The sequence below is a fragment of the Melanerpes formicivorus genome, unplaced genomic scaffold, assembly GCF_026170545.1.
Source record: "Melanerpes formicivorus ecotype bairdi unplaced genomic scaffold, bMelFor1.0.p_v2 SCAF_54, whole genome shotgun sequence".
NCBI classification, from domain to species: Eukaryota; Metazoa; Chordata; class Aves; order Piciformes; family Picidae; genus Melanerpes; species Melanerpes formicivorus.
Window position 1 is genome coordinate 1041210 of NW_027142406.1, and position 16359 is coordinate 1057568.

The 16359-nt window shown below is 48.1% G+C and overlaps 1 protein-coding gene across 1 annotated transcript in view; it reads left to right on the forward strand.

Annotated features, from left to right (window-relative positions):
- The window catches only part of VWF (von Willebrand factor), a 162380-nt gene that overhangs the window by 64281 nt on the left and 81740 nt on the right, over positions 1-16359 (forward strand). Inside the window, 3 exon segments of the mRNA XM_068160869.1 lie at positions 7134-7237; positions 11781-11919; positions 14487-14621. Of these exon segments, the coding sequence (XP_068016970.1) occupies positions 7134-7237; positions 11781-11919; positions 14487-14621 (378 nt within the window).

A 16359-nucleotide genomic window follows, 5' to 3' on the forward strand; every position in this document is an offset into this window, starting at 1 on the left:
TTTGATTTGCCTGCTAGCTTTGTTGTATAATGTTCACACCTGAAAACCTTCCTGAAAAGCTGGGTGCCAGCTATGTGCTCTATCACACAGAGGCACAGAATGTTAGGGGTTGGAAGGGACCTCCAAAGGTCATCCAGTCCAACTCCCCTGCAGTCAGCAGGAACACCCTCTGCTACAGTAGGCTGCTCAGAGCCTTGTCCAGCCTGGCCTTGAAGTCTCAAGCTCTGCCATGGGAGGTTTAGGCTGGAGGTAGAGGAGAAAGTTCTTCCCAGAGAGAGTTGTTAGCCATTGGAATGTGCTGCCCAGGGAGGTGGTGGAGTCCCCATCCCTGGAGGTGTTCAAGAGGGGATTGGACGTGGCACTTGGTGCCATGGTTTAGTAGTCATGAGGTGTTGGGTGATGGGTTGGACTTGATGATCTTTGAGGTCTCTTCCAACCTTATTGATTCTATGATTCTATGATCTCCAGGGATGGGGCCCTCAGCTACCTCCCTGGGCAACCTGTTGCAGTGTTCCACCACCCTCATGCTAAACAAGTTGTTCCTCACATCCAGTCTAAAGCTGCTCTTCTCTCATTTCAAACTATTGCCCCTCATCCTGTCACTGCAGGCCTTTCCAAACAGTCCCTCTGCAGCCTTCTTGCAGCCCCCTTCAGGTACTGGAAGTCTGCTAGCAGGTCTCCCAAGAGCCTTCTCTCCTCCAGGCTGAACAACCCCAGCTCCCTCAGCTTGTCCTCACAGCAGAGCTGCTCCAGCCCCCTGATCATTTTCATGGCCCTCCTCTGGCCCTGCTCCATCAAGTCCATGTCCTTCCTGTACTCTTTTATACCTGTGTCTGATTCCCTTCTGACACCCTCAGGTGTATCAGGAGGAACAGAATGAAAATCTCAGCTTTCCTAGGACAGTGTAATATTCATCCAAATTGTGTTGACTATAAGAGTTTAAAATTCAGCCTAATCAAGGCAGAGTTTAGGTGAAAATGATTTTAAAGGTTTTGAGCTATCTTATATTGTTCTTTTGCAAGATTTATCAAGGCTTAGCCATTAGTGTGGTAGAGCAAGGAAATGATAGCCACATGTCTCTGGTCCCCAGTTGTGGAAGTGACCATTAGCTAGTCTGCTTCCTGTAATTCCATTGAATCTGCTCTCAGGAGCATCATCATAGCAATGTGGGAAGAGCAGCTATTCTCATGTCAAACCTGTGTCTTGCCTTCCAGTTGCCTTCTCAGCACCCATTGCTCCCATCCCCTCAGGCACTCAGGCCAATTAGATCTTTTGTATTAAATGTTAATGGTGTATTGAGACTTCCACAGGAAGTCCAGGTGCTGATGAAGAATGTCACTGACTTTGTACTGCCACCTGGAACTGTGCTCAACAGACTTGTAACACTGCATGGCACCAGGCTGCCAGGTTTGCCAGCTTTGGGATGTGGCATCAAGAAGACCAGTAGATGCTGTGCTAATATTAACAAAAGTGTAATTCCCCTCAGATACAACATCCAGTTCTGGTGGCCCCAGCATATGAAGGACACAGAGCTGTTGGAATGCATCCAGAGGAGACCACAAAGATGATCCAAAGGCTGGAACACCTCTGCTGTAAGGGCAGGCTGAGGAAACTGAGAAAAAGAGAATACTTCAGGGTAACCCTGTAGCTGCCTTCCAGTCTCTGAAAGGACCCTACAGGAAGGCTGCAGAGGGACTTTTCATAAGGGTATCTAGCAATAGGGGGAATGGTTTGAAGCTGAGGGAGAGTAAGGTTAGACTGGATCTTAGGAAGGAGTTCTGTAGTACAGTGGTGGTGGGACTCTGGAATAGGCTGCCCAGGGAAGCTGTGGCTGCCTCCTCCCTGGGGACATTGAAGGCCAGGTTGGATGAGGCCTTGAGCAGCCGAATCTAGTTGAGGAGTGTCCCTACTCATGGTGGGGATGCTGTGGGAGATGATGTCTAAGGTCTCTTCCAACCTAAGCCAATCTAGTAGTCTGTAATGATCTGTTGAGTTTTCCAGAAACAATCATTAGTGTTCTGGTCAAAGTCCACTTTGGGTATTTCTGTCCAGCAGTGTTCAGGCAAAGTAGTCTTCCCTCTTTGTCAGCGGACCAACAGTTGCTGCACTGTAGCTCCATGGTGGCCTTATGTTTATGATGAAAACAGTAATTAAGGCTTTAGAGTTGGGAACAGGCTGTGACTAGCTTCATGAAAGCTGGGGAGGGACTTTTGAGGGTGTCAGGCAGTGATAGGACTAGGGGAAATGGAAAAAATAACTCTGGAAATGGGTAGATTCAGATTGGATATTAGGAAGAAGTTCTTCCCCATGAGGGTGGTGAGACACTGGCACAGGTTCCCCAGGGAGGTGGTGGAAGCCTCATCCCTGGTGGTTTTTAAGGCCAGGCTGGATGTGACTCTGAGCAACTTGATCTAGTGTGAGGTCTCCCTGCCCATGGCAGGCGGGTTGGAACTGGATGACTCTTGAGGAACTAGATGATCCTTGAGGATCTAGATGATCCTTGAGGTCCCTTCCAACCCTGACAATTCTATGATTCTATGTCAATGTGTCTGGTATCATAGTATCATAGTATCAGTCAGGGTTGGAAGGGACCACAAGGATCATCTAGTTCCAACCCCCCTGCCATGGGCAGGGACACCCCACACTAGATCAGCCTGGCCAGAGCCTCATCCAGCCTGGCCTTAAACACTTCTGGGGATGGGGCCCCAATCACCTCCCTGGACAACCCATTCCAGGGCTTCACCACTCTCATGGGGAAGAACTTCCTCCTCACCTCCAGCCTGAATCTCCCCACCTTCAGCTTCATTCCATTCCCCCTAGTCCTATCACTACCTGAGATCCTGAGAAGTCCCTCCCCAGCCTTCCTGTAGCCCCCTTCAGATACTGGAAGGTAGAAAGCAGAGAGGTCCTGATCCTCCTTTTCCTAATCCCAAATGTTGCATCCAGGGGCTAGCAGTTGTGAACTCTTTGCTGAGCATGGGGAAAACTCAGAAATGCAGCCATGAGTGTGAAGTCCTGCTGCTTTCTCTCTCTTTATTTTTTTTTTCTTTCTGTTGAATGTCACCAGGAAGGAAGGAATTAAACACCCCTGGAAACATATGGTCCTCTCTGGCCTGTTTTCTCCCTATCCTTTGTGAAGATTAAGTTGGAGGCAGAGCCCCAGCTCTATCATCTTGGAAAGCATTTCTTTTGTTCCCATCTCGTTTCTATCAGTGTGAGTTTATTTGGCATAACGTAGCTGTCCATAAGGCACAGAGCCTGTGGAGCTGTGTATGAATTGAAAGGGTCTCTGGGCTGTGAAATCCTTCCATTTTTTTTACTAGCAGTATCCTGTGGCAGTTCTAGGTCCCCATAGGAAAAAGCAGAAGTGTTCTTCTTTATTAACCTGGCCTTCAGACTGCAATCATCTCATTGGCCCAGATTTAATGGTCAAAGAGAAACAAAAATGAAACTACTTCAATGATTTTAAAGTTTAAAGTTTAAAGCAGCAAGGTGATATTTTGTGACTTTTGAGTGAGAGGGAAGGGAAGTGCTCTCCAAATTAGTATTCCACAGAGCCAAACCCACCCCTGACTTTGCAGAACCATCAAGCAAGCGAAAAAGAGCATAGCTGGGTTGGTTTGATCCTCCAAAGCAGGTTGTATTCCAAATGGAAGACACAGGATCACAGGAAAAAGCAAGCAAGCAAACAAACCAACAAACCCCAACCAACCAAGAAAAACCCAAACCCAACCAAACAAAAAACCCCAAACCCAACCAAACAAAAAACCCCAAACCCAACCAACCAACCAACAAAACCCAACCCCAACCAAGCAAAAAATCCCCAACCCCAACCAAGCAAAAAATCCCCAACCCCAACCAAACAAAAAACCCCAAACCCAACCAAACAAAAAACCCCAAACCCAAACAAACAAAAAACCCCAAACCCAAACAAACAAAAAACCCCAAACCCAACCAACCAACCAACAAAACCCAACCCCAACCAAGCAAAAAAACCCCAACCAAACAAAAAACCCCAACCCCAACAAACCAAACAAAAAAACCCAAACCCAACCAAACAAACAAAAAACCCCAACCCCAACCAAGCAAAAAAACCCCGAACCCAACCAACCAACCAACAAAACCCAACCCCAACCAAGCAAAAAAACCCCAAACCCAACCAAACAAAAATCCCCAAACCCAACCAAACAAAAAACCCCAAACCCAACCAAACAAAAAACCCCAAACCCAACCAACCAACCAACAAAACCCAACCCCAACCAAGCAAAAAAACCCCAAACCCAACCAAACAAAAATCCCCAAACCCAACCAAACAAAAAACCCCAAACCCAACCAAACAAAAAACCCCAAACCCAACCAACCAACCAACAAAACCCAACCCCAACCAAGCAAAAAATCCCCAACCCCAACCAAACAAAAAACCCCAACCCCAACCAAACAAAAAACCCCAAACCCAACCAAACAAAAAACCCCAAACCCAACCAACCAACCAACAAAACCCAACCCCAACCAAGCAAAAAATCCCCAACCCCAACCAAACAAAAAACCCCAACCCCAACCAAACAAAAAACCCCAACCCCAACCAAACAAAAAACCCCAAACCCAACCAACCAACCAACAAAACCCAACCCCAACCAAGCAAAAAATCCCCAACCCCAACCAAACAAAAAACCCCAACCCCAACCAAACAAAAAACCCCAACCCCAACCAAACAAAAAACCCCAAACCCAACCAACCAACCAACAAAACCCAACCCCAACCAAGCAAAAAATCCCCAACCCCAACCAAACAAAAAACCCCAACCCCAACCAAGCAAAAAATCCCCAAACCCAACCAACCAAAAAACCCCAAACCCAACCAACCAACCAACAAAACCCAACCCCAACCAAACAAAAAACCCCAAACCCAACCAAACACAAAACCCAAACCCAACAAAAAAAAAACAAACAACAAACCAAACCAACCAAACAAAAAACCCAAACCCAACCAAACAAAAAAACCAACCCCAAACAACCAAACAAAACCCCCAACCCCAACCAACCAACCAAAAGTCCCCAACCCCAACCAACCAAACAAGCAAAACAGGAAAGGAAAGGGAAATATAAAGTAAAGCAATCTAAAGGCATTTTGTGTCTTTGGAATTTGTTTGGTTGATTGGTTCTTTGCAAGTGGTGCAAATGGTTTATTGTTTCCTAGGCAGCAGCCAGAGGAGTGTGGCCAGCAGGGCAAGAGAGGGGATTCTGCCCCTTTGTTCTGCTGGGACCCCACCTAGAGAACTGACTCCAGTCGTGGTGCCCCCAGCATAAGAAGGACACAGAGCTGTTGGAGTGAGTCCAGAGAGTGCCACAAAGATCATCCAAGGGCTGGAGCATCTCTGCTGCAAGGATAGATTGAGAGAGCTGGGGTTGTCCATTCCGGAGAAGAGAAGTCTCTGGGGGGACCTTAGAGCTGCCTTCCAATTCCTGAAGGGATCCTACAGGAAGGCTGCAGAGGGACTTTTCATCAGGGTGTCTAGAGACAGGGCAATGGGGAGTGGTTTGAAGGTGACAGCAGCTTTAAACTGGATCTTAGGAAGAAGTTCTTCAGTATGAGGGTGGTGAGAGTCTGGAATAGGCTGCCCAGGGAGGTTGTGGCTGCCTCCTCCCTGGAGGTGTTCAAGGCCAGGTTGGATGAGGCCTTGAGCAGCTGAGTCTACATGAGAGAAATTACTGCCCATGGCAGGAAGGTTGGAGTAGATGATCTTTAAGGTCCCTTCCAACCAGAGCCATTCTAGGATTCTATGATCAGTAGGGAAAACTGAGAGAAAAAAAAAATTAGATGGACCATAGTGATTTGTTTCCAAGCAATAGAGAGTGGAATAATGTCTTAAGTGGAGTGATATTTATCTTACCTTCTGTTTGAATAGGGGAGATGAATAAAGAGGGATTTGGCAGAAAATGATTGACTACTGCAATTTTCAGAGGCTAGAATAGAATGGAATAGAATAGAATTAGCCACATTGGAAAAGACCTTTGAGATCATCCAGTCCAACCTATCACCCAACACCATCTAATCAACTAAACCATGGCACCAAGCACCCCATCCAGTCTCTTCCTGAACACCTCCAGGGATGGTGACTCCACCACCTTCCTGGGCAGCACATCCCAATGGCAAATCTCTCTTTCTGTGAAGTTAACAGGATGAAGGATTCTGGGCAGCTGTTGTCTGTGACAAGAGAATCTACATTTGCACTTGAGTTGTTCTGACTCTGTGGCTTCCCCACTTCTTCCTCAGGGCTTGCATTTCAGTTTTCAGCCCTGCATCTGGCTGCTTTCCTGTTCTCGGTTTGGCTGTGAGAAGCACGTGCTGTTCACCTGCTCTCCATATTTAGGTTGCTCTGTTTTCTCTTCCCTGCATCTTTGATTTCTGTCAAATTGTACTTTCTCAACATGACATTCTTTTACAGTCTATTTAATTGGTGAGCAGCAGATTTAGATTGGATGTTAGGAACAGCTTTGTGGCAGTTTAGGCTGAGTGCCTTCTGCTGCTGCCACATAGGATACACCTCCATTGTCCTGAGGGTCCAGCCCAGTAGGTGGACACAGGAAATAGAATAGAATAGAATAGAGTAGAACAGAATAGAATAGAATAGAATAGGATAGACCAGTTTGTTGTGGGTTTGTTTTTATTTCCCCCTAATCCTATCACTACCTGACACCCTAAAAAGTCCTTCACCAGCTTTCTTGCAGGCCTCCTTCAGATACTGCAAGGCCACAAGAAGGTCTCCTTGGAGCCTTCTCTTCTCCAGGATGAACAGCCCCAACTCCCTCAGTCTGTCCTCATTGGAGAGGAGCTCCAGCCCTCTGATCATCCTTGTGGCTCTTCTCTGGACACATTGCAGCATGTCCAGATCCTTCCTGTCATAGGGGCTCTAGGACTGGATGCAGTACTCCAAGTGTGGTCTCATCAGAGTGGATTAGAAGGGGAGAATCACCTCCCTCGCCCTGCTGGCTCTGCTTCTCTTGATGCAGCCCAGGATGGAATTGGCTTTCTGGGCTGCAAGTGCACACTGCTGGCTCATGTTGAGCTTCTCATCCACCAGCACCCCCAAGTGACACACTGGAGTGCATGCTGACCAACTGTGTTTTGCTTAGGTACGCCATGAAAACAAGTGTGTTGCTCCTGAGAGGTGCCCATGCTTCCACAACGGGAGAGAATATGCCAAGGGAGAAACAGTGACTAAAGACTGCAACACCTGGTGAGCCAAAGGAACTTTTTCTGTTGTTTGTTTGTGTGTTTATGGGTGCTATTTTTCCCTCTAGGGTACCTAAACTATTTCTAATAAAGCCAAATATTGTTTGCTCTCTTCTGTATGAAGTTTTGCAGAGTAGCAATGCAGAGGTTGCAGAGAGCAATCTAGTCCTTATGCATTTGTATAAGGCACAGCATGCTGCAAGCTATGCCTTACAATTAGGTTGTCACAGAGTGGCTTAGGATGGAAGGCATCTCAGAGATCTGCTCCAAACTCTCCACTGTGGGCAGGGACAGCTCTCTACCAGGCTTGGCTGCTCAAGGCTTCAACACCCCCAGGGAGGAGGCAGCCACAGCCTCCCTGGGCAGCCTATTCCAGAGTCTCACCACCCTCCTACTGAAGAACTTCTTTCTAAGATCCAGCCTGACCCTGATCTCCCTCAGCTTCAAACCACTTCCATTTGTCCTGTCTCTAGACACCCTGATGAAAAATCCCTCAGCAGCCTTCCTGTAGGATCCTTCAGGTATTGGAAGGCAGCTCTAAAGTTCCCCACAGGGTCTTCTCTTCTCTAGGCTGAACACCCCCATCTCCCTCAGTCTATCCTCACAGCAGAGTTGTTCCACCCCTTGAGTCATCTTTGTGGCCTTCCACTGGAGTCCATCCAACAGCTGTGTGTCTTTACAGAACCTCTATAGCCACTGTGTAGTGGATTCGATCCTTGATCTTGCAACACATGAACATTTGGTTCTTAAAAAAGAACTTGTAGGTTCAAGAGTGTGGTAGTGTTGGGGGGGAAATTTCAACCCACCACAAAGAGAAAGTGCTGGGCTGTAAGATTTACATTGATGTAAGCCCTCAGTATAGCCTTGAGTAAGGTATTAGGGCACTTGCTGCACTGGAGGTGCGCTGCTCTCCATGTGTGCTCGTGGAGGGAATGGTGACTCTTTCCTGCAGAGATCCATGAGTGCAAGGTGTAGCACATCCAGCCACTGGCAGCGTGGAAACTCTTCACTTTGAACTTGGACTTCAGTATCTCTTGTACGGAAATGTCCCTGCCCAGCTCTGTGGCACCTCCAGGAGCACAGAATTATAGAATGGTGTGGGTTGGAAGGGGCCTCCAAAGGTCATCCAGTCCAACCCACTTGCACTGAGCAGGGACATCCTTCATTAGAGCAGGTTGCTCAGAGCCTCACCTTGAATATCTCGAGGGATGGAGCCTCAGCTACCTCCCTGGGAAACCTGTTGCAGCGTTTCCACACCTTCATGCTAAAGAACTTGTTCCTCACATCCAATCTAAAGCTGCTCTTCTCACATTCCAAACCATTGTCCTTCATCCTGTCACTGCAGGCCTTTGCAAGCAGTCCCTCTGCAGCCTTCTTGGAGCCCCCTTCAGCTACTGGTAGGCTGCTATTAAGTCTGCCTGGATCCTTCTTTTCTGCAGTCTGAACAAGCCCAGCTCCCTCAGCCTGTCCTCATAGCAGAAGTGCTCCAACCCTGTGATCATTTTCATGGCCCTCCTCTGGTCCTGCTCCATCAGGTCCATGTCCTCCCTGTGTTGAGGGGTCCAGAGCTGGATGCAGCACTCCAAGAGAAGTCTTACCAGTCATAAGAATATTGGTTCATTCTAGTAACCATCCTTTTGTTTCTGGCAAAAGTGAGATGCCCTCCAACACATAACATTTTCTTCAGTATCACAATAAAGCAAATCATAGAATCATATAATCAACCAGGTTGGAAAAGGCCTCAGAGATCATCAAGTCCAACCTATCACCTAATACCTAACACCTCAGGACAACTAAACCATGGCTCCAAGTGCCACATCCAAACCTTTTTTGAACACCTCCAGGGATGGTGAGTCCACCACCTCCCTGGGCAGCACATCCCAATGGCCAATCTCTCTTTCTGGGAAGAACTTTCTCCTCACCTCCAGCCTAAACCTCCCCTGGTGCAGCTTGAGACTGTGTCCTCTTGTTCTGGTGCTGGTTGCTTGGGAGAAGAGACCAACCCCCACCTGGCTACAACCTCCCTTCAGGTAGTTGTAGAGAGCAAGAAGGTCTAAATCATAGAATGATCTGGGTTGAAAGTGACCTCCAATAGTCATCTAGTCCAACCCCAAAATGTTAGCAATCATGGCTTTTTGTCTCATTGTTGGAAGTTGTTGTTGTTGTTGTTATTATTATTATTATTGTTATTATTGACTTTTTTTTAAAATATGCCAATAAAATTGGAATTCAGATCCCTTCATGTCACTGGGCTTTTCTGAACATCAGACTGAAAAGTTTCAGGACAGTTCTCAACACAAGTCAAGACCAATGCCTCTTAGAAAGTGCTGCTGGAAATTCCTGCTGCTTTGAGAAGGAATAAGACTGGAAAGTCTGCTTTTTTTTGTGGGGGGGAGTTGGGGGGGGGTGTCAAGTCCTCCCTTTCTTTTGTGCTTTCTCTTAGCTTTTTTGCACTGCTGTTGCAGGAGTTCTCATTCTCACTTGTTCTTAGCCAGATGTGAACACCTGCAAACTCAATATATGAGGCAGAGGTGTCAGATTTGGCATTTGCATGCAACTTCGCATGTGGGAGGCTCTAATTCAGGAACAATGGAATGTCTCCGAGTCAAAGCCAGTGGCAAAGCTTTTGTTCTGCTCCCTGCTGGGAATTCATTGTAGAGCTCAGTGAAAATTTTGCAATAACATTTACAAAGCAGTTCAAGGCAGAAATTTGCTAATATGAATTTTGTTGCACAATGGACTTCATGATCTGCCCATGCACATCGAGAGCAATATCTTAAGTCTTGCTCTGCCTGGTAGCAGAGATTTAATAGGAAGAGGGTGCAGCAGGCTTCCTGTTCCTGGAATGTCATTCTTTGAACAAAAGGTATTGCACAATATTATTTGTGATCAGGATTAAACAACCCTTCTGCTTGGGTTAAAGCATTCACAGACATCACAGAAACACTCAGGTTGAAAAGACCCTCAGGATCACCAAGACCAACCAAGAACCTACTCTACAAGGCTCACCCCTAAACCAGAGCCCCAAGCACCACATCCAAACCACCTTTAAATACATCCATGCTTGGGGACTCCACCACCTCCCTGGGCATCATATTCCAATGGCTAACAACTCTCTCAGTGAAGAACTTTCTCCTCACCTCCAGCCTAAACTTGCCCTGGCACAGCTTGAGACTGTGTCCTCTTGTTCTGGTGCTGCTTGCCTGGGAGAAGAGACCAACCCCCTCCTGGCTACAACCTCCCTTCAGGGAGTTGTAGAGAGCAATGAGGTCACCCCTGAGCCTCCTCTTCTCCAGGCTAAGCAACCCCAGCTCCCTCAGCCTCTCCTCACAGGGCTGTGCTCAAGGCCTCTCCCCAGCCTCGTTGCCCTTCTCTGGACACATTCAAGTGTCTCAATGTCCTTCTTAAACTGAGGGGCCCAGAACTGGACACAGTACTCAAGGTGTGGCCTAACCAGCACTGAGTACAGGGTCACAATGACCTCCCTGCTCCTGCTGGCCACTCTATTCTTGATGCAGGCCAGGATACCATTGGCCTTCTTGGCCACCTGGGCACACTGCAGGCTCATGTTCAGCCATCTGTCAATCAGCACCCCCAGGTCCATTTCCGTTTGCAGCTCTCCAGCCACTCCGACCCCAGCCTGTATGCTGTCACATGATATTTTAATTCCCCAAAATTAAGAACAAACAAAAGAGTGAGATTATTTTATTCTTCATTGACTTTGGGTTTTATTTGTCTTTTTTTCCAAAGTTCATCCAGTCCAATCCCCATGCAGTCAGCAGGGACATCCTCCACTAGAACAGGTTGTTCAGGAGCCTTATCCAGCCTGACCTTCAATATCTCCAGGCACGGGGCCTGAACCACCTCCCTGGGCAACCTGTTGCAGTGTTCCACCCCCCTCATGCTAAACAAGTTGTTCCTCACATCCCATCTAAATCTGCTCTTCTCTCATTTCAAACCATTGCCCCTTGTGCTATCACTGCAGGCCTCTGTAAACAGTCCCTCTGCAGCCTTCCTGGAGCCCCCTTCAGCTACTGGCAGGCTGCTCTTAGGTCTCCCTGGATGGACGGCATCACAGAAAACTGCAGAGATTGTTCACGGAGCTGCAGCTGATGGCTGGGTTAAGACACACAGGAGGCACAATGCTGATGTTTAGTCTGCAGTTGGATATTCCCTGGTCCAGGCCTAGGAAAAAGGCAAAATAATAGCTTGCCACCACTGGTGTGTCTTCTGGAGAGCCTAGACCACGAGTTGGAGGCAGAAACATTTCTCTTTTGCTTTTTCTGTGTGAGGAGAAAGTTCTTCCCTGAGAGAGTTGTTAGCCATTGGAATGTGCTGCCCAGGGAGGTGGTGGAGTCACTGTCCCTGGAGGTGTTCAAGAGGGGATTGGACGTGGCACTTGGTGCCATGGTTTAGTCATGAGGTGTTGGGTGACAGGTTGGACTTGATAACTGAGGTCTCTTCCAACCTTGGTGATTCTGTGATTCTGTGGTCTTGAATAAATGGTAACTTCAATAAATGTCACTGACTCATTGTCTCTGTTGCAGTGTGTGTCATGGGAGAAAGTGGAACTGCACCCAAAATGAATGTGATGGAACCTGTACAGTGATTGGCACTGCTCACTATGTCACCTTTGATGGCCTGAAATACAAGTTTCCAGGAAACTGTCAGTATGTGTTAGTTCAGGTAAAAACACATCAAATGTGTCCTGAGTTAATTGAAGGTGTTTTATACTGGCAAAGCAGCCCAGCATTTAGAGAAATTGTTCTTAACTGCTACAGTGAACGGTGCCGCATCCAGCTGGAGGCCAGTCACCAGTGGTGTCCCCCAGGGATCAGTGCTGGGCCCTGTCCTCTTCAACATATTCGTTGATGATCTGGATGAAGGGGTAGAGTCAGTCATCAGCAAGTTTGCAGATGACACAAAGTTAGGGGCAGATGTTAGTCAACTAGAGGGTAGAAAGGCTCTGCAGAGGGACCTCGACCGACTGGACAGATGGGCAGAGTCCAATGGGATGGCTTTCAACAAGTCCAAGTGCCGAGTGCTGCACTTTGGCTACGGCAATCCCATGCAGAGCTACAGGCTGGGGTCGGAGTGGCTGGAGAGCTCCCAGACAGAGAGGGACCTGGGTGTGCTGATCGACAGCCACCTGAATATGAGCCAGCAGTGTGCTCAGGTGGCCAGGAGGGCCAATAGCATTCTGGCCTGCATTAGGAATAGTGTGGCCAGCAGGAGCAGGGAGGTCATAGTGCCCCTGTACTCTGCTCTGGTTAGGCCGCACCTTGAGTACTGTGTCCAGTTCTGGGCTCCTCAGTTTAAGAAGGACATTGAGACACTTGAGCGTGTCCAGAGAAGGGCAACAAGGCTGGTGAGAGGCCTTGAACACAAGCCCTATGAGGAGAGGCTGAGGGAGCTGGGATTGTTTAGCCTGGAGAAGAGGAGGCTCAGGGGTGACCTTATTGCCCTCTACAACTACCTGAAGGGTGGTTGTAGCCAGGAGGGAGTTGGCCTCTTCTCCCAGGCAACCAGCACCAGAACAAGGGGACACAGTCTCAAGCTGCGCCAGGGGAGGTTCAGACTCGAGGTGAGGAGGAAGTTCTTCACCGAGCGAGTCATTCGGCATTGGAATGGGTTGCCCAGGGAGGTGGTTGAGTCATCAACCCTGGAGGAGTTCAAGAGGGGATTGGACGTGGCACTTGGTGCCATGGTCTAGTCATGGGGTCTGTGGTGTCAGGTTGGACTCGATGATCCTCGAGGTCCTTTCCAACCTAAGTGATACTGTGATACTGTGATACTGTGATACAGCAAGAAGAATGGCAGAGGACAGAGCTGGAGCACCTCTCCTATGAGGACAGGCTGAGAGAGTTGGGCTTGTTCAGTTTGGAGAAGAGAAGGCTGCAGTGAAACCTCAGAGCAGCCTTCCAGTACCTGAAGGGAGCCTAGAAGATAGCCAGGAAGGGACTTTTTACAAGGGCCTGTAGTGATAGCATGAGAGGGAATGGATTGAATCTTGAGGAGGGCACATTGAGACTGGAGATCAGGAATTCTTGACAGTGAGGCTGGTAAGACACTGGAACAGGTTGCCCAGGGAGGTTGTGGATGTCCCCCCCCTCGAGGTGTTCAGGACAAAGCTGGATGAGGCCCTGAGCAACCCGGTCTGGAGGAAGGTGTCCCTGCCCATGGCTGGGGGTGTTGAAGCTAGGTGACTTTTAAGGTCCCTTCCAATCCAAACCATTCTATGGGTCTAATGAACCATGCGTCCTGCTGGTCAGAGATTACATAGGGTACAAGGATTGGACATGGCACTTGAAGCCATGGTTTGGCTGTCATGAGGTGTTAGGTATCAGGTGATAGAATAGAATAGAATTAACCAGGTTGGAAAAGACCTTTGAGATCAAGTCCAACCTATCACCCAACACCATCTCATCAACTAAACCATGGCACCAAGCACCCCATCCAGTCTCTTCCTAAACACCTCCAGTGATGCTGACTCCACCACCTCCCTGGGCAGCACATTCCAATGCCCAATCTCTCTTGCTGGGAAGAATTTCTTCCTAACATCCAGCCTAAACCTCCCCTGGCACAGCTTGAGACTGTGTCCTCTTGTTCCAGTGCTGCTTGCATGGGAGAAGAGACCAACCCCCACCTGGCTACAACCTCCCTTCAGGGAGTTGTAGAGAGCAAGAAGGTCTCCCCTGAGCCTCCTCTTCTCCAGGCTAAGCAACCCCAGCTCCCTCAGCTTCTCCTCACAGGGCTGTGCCCCAGACCCCTCCCCAGCTTTGTTGCCCTTCTCTGGACACCTTCCAGCAACTCAACATCTTTCCTAAACTGAGGGGCCCAGAGAACTGGACACAGGACTCAAGGTGTGGCCTAACCAGTGCTGAGTACAGGGGCAGAATGACTTCCCTGCTCCTGCTGGCCACACTGTTCCTGATGCAGGTCAGGATGCCATTGGCCTTCTTGCCACCTGGGCACACTGCTGTCTCATGTTCATCCTACTATCAACCAGTCCCCCCAGGTCCCTTTCTGCCTTGCTGCTCTCCAGCCACTCTGACCCCAGCCTGTAGCATTACATGGGGTTGTTGTGGTTGTTGTTGGGCTTGTTGAGGTTGTTGTTGGGCTTGTTGATCTCTGAGGTCTTTTCCAACCTGGTTGATTCTATGATTCGTGGCTTCCTTTTTCTCCCTTGCTCTGTCTGTGTGTGTTTCAGATGTTCCACCTTAATGAGTTATTCATTGATTTCCATCTGATAGGATTTCTGCAAGGATAACTCTGGAACATTCAGGATACTCATCTCAAATGAAGGCTGTGGCTTCACAGGAGAAAAGTGCACCAAAAGGATTCTCCTTCTGTATGGAGGTGGGGAAACAGAGCTGTTCAATGGAAACGTACGTATGCTTCTGCTCTCTTGCTCTCCTTCCTTTGGTGCAAAGAATCTCAAGTTGTTTAGTAGGATGAAACATGAGTGACCCTCATGCTCCATGGATCCTGACAGCCAGATGGTGAAATGAACAGATTAGCAGGATTCTGATTGCCCATTGTTGCTCCCAGATGTACAACGTCCTTTTGGTGTTTCTGCTTGATGCCACCAATTGTATCACTGTTAGGAATGCTGTTCAGTTCAGGCTCCCATGAGCAATGCCCTTTCTAAACAGCAGAAATAGAGAGGGGATTCTGCCACTTTGCTGTGGTGAGACCTCTTCTGCAGTGCTGCATTCAGCTCTGGAGCCATCAATGCAGGGCCTGTTGACCTGATGGAGCGGGTCCAGAGGAGGGCCATGAAAATGAGCAGTGGGCTGGAACAGCTCTGCTATGAGGACAGGCTGAGGGAGTTGGGGTTGTTCAGCCTAGGGAAGAGAAGTTTCCAGCAGCCTTCCAGCAGCTGCAGGGGGCTCCAAGAAGGCTGCAGAGGAACTGTTTGCAAAGGCCTGCAGTGACAGGATGAGGGACAATGGTTTGAAATGAGAGAAGAGCAGATGGAGATTGGGTGTTAGGAACAAATTCTTTAGCATGAGATTGATGGAACACTGCAACAGGCTGCCCAGGGAGGTGGTTGAGGCCCCATCCCTGGAGATACTCAAGATGAGGCTGGACAAAACTCTGAGCAACCTGATCTATTTGAAGATGCCCCTGCTGACTGCATGGGGGTTGGCCTAGGTGATCTTTGGAGATCCCTTCCAACACAAACCATTCTATGATTCTAAACTTGGGAGGTCTGAAACAATTTTGAGAAAGATTAAGTGTAAGGATTAAAGGATTTTAGGAGTTGGAAGTGACCTCTGGGATCTTAGCATTCTTACTAAAAGACTTTGAAGGCCAACTGTAGGAGAGATCCTTGGAGGATATGAGCTGTCTTCTCCTGGGATGGAAGTTCCTGATAGTGACCCAGAGATGGAGAGAATTGAATTATGGTGTTAAGCTTTAACTGAATAATAGGGATAAAGAAATATTTTGCCCTCAAACTAGGGAGTGATTGGTTTATGGCCTCCTCTTTCCCCTTTCACTCTTTGTACTGATTGAAAGCTTTCATCTGCCTCATTCACAATTAAGCAGCTTTCAGTGCATGCATTAATGGTGCCTGAATTAACAGCCAAGCCAGATTTTTCTCTCCACATGTAGCTAATAATCCTGTTGGAATTATTGTTGAAAGGAGATTAGGGTGTGAAGGAAAGCAGTTTAAATTAATCTCTTAAGTTTTCAGTAGCTGCAGGCAGTGAATTTGCAGCCAGATGGGAAGAGGCAAGCTGGAGAAGTGAAAGTGATGGAAAAAGGAAGCGACACCAAAAGTAATGTCTCAGAATTTTTCCCTTTGGTCCTTCCTGACTTCAGAATCAGGAATGGGGTCCTTCAAAGTCCCCTGATGGCATGTGGTTATCCCAGTTCACATTACACTTAAGCCTAGCTAGCCCTTTCTGTTGCTACCTGCCTCAAGAACAGAGAATTGTTAGTTTCCTAACCAGCTGTGCTTGGAGGGTTGTGCCGCCATTCAGGGAGACTTAGACAGGCTGGGAGAAATGGAATGAAATTCAACAAGGGCAAAGGTAGGGTCTTGCACCTGGGAAAGAACAACCCCATGGAGCAGTATAGGTTGGGGAATGACCTGTTGGAGAGCAGTGAAGAGGAAAA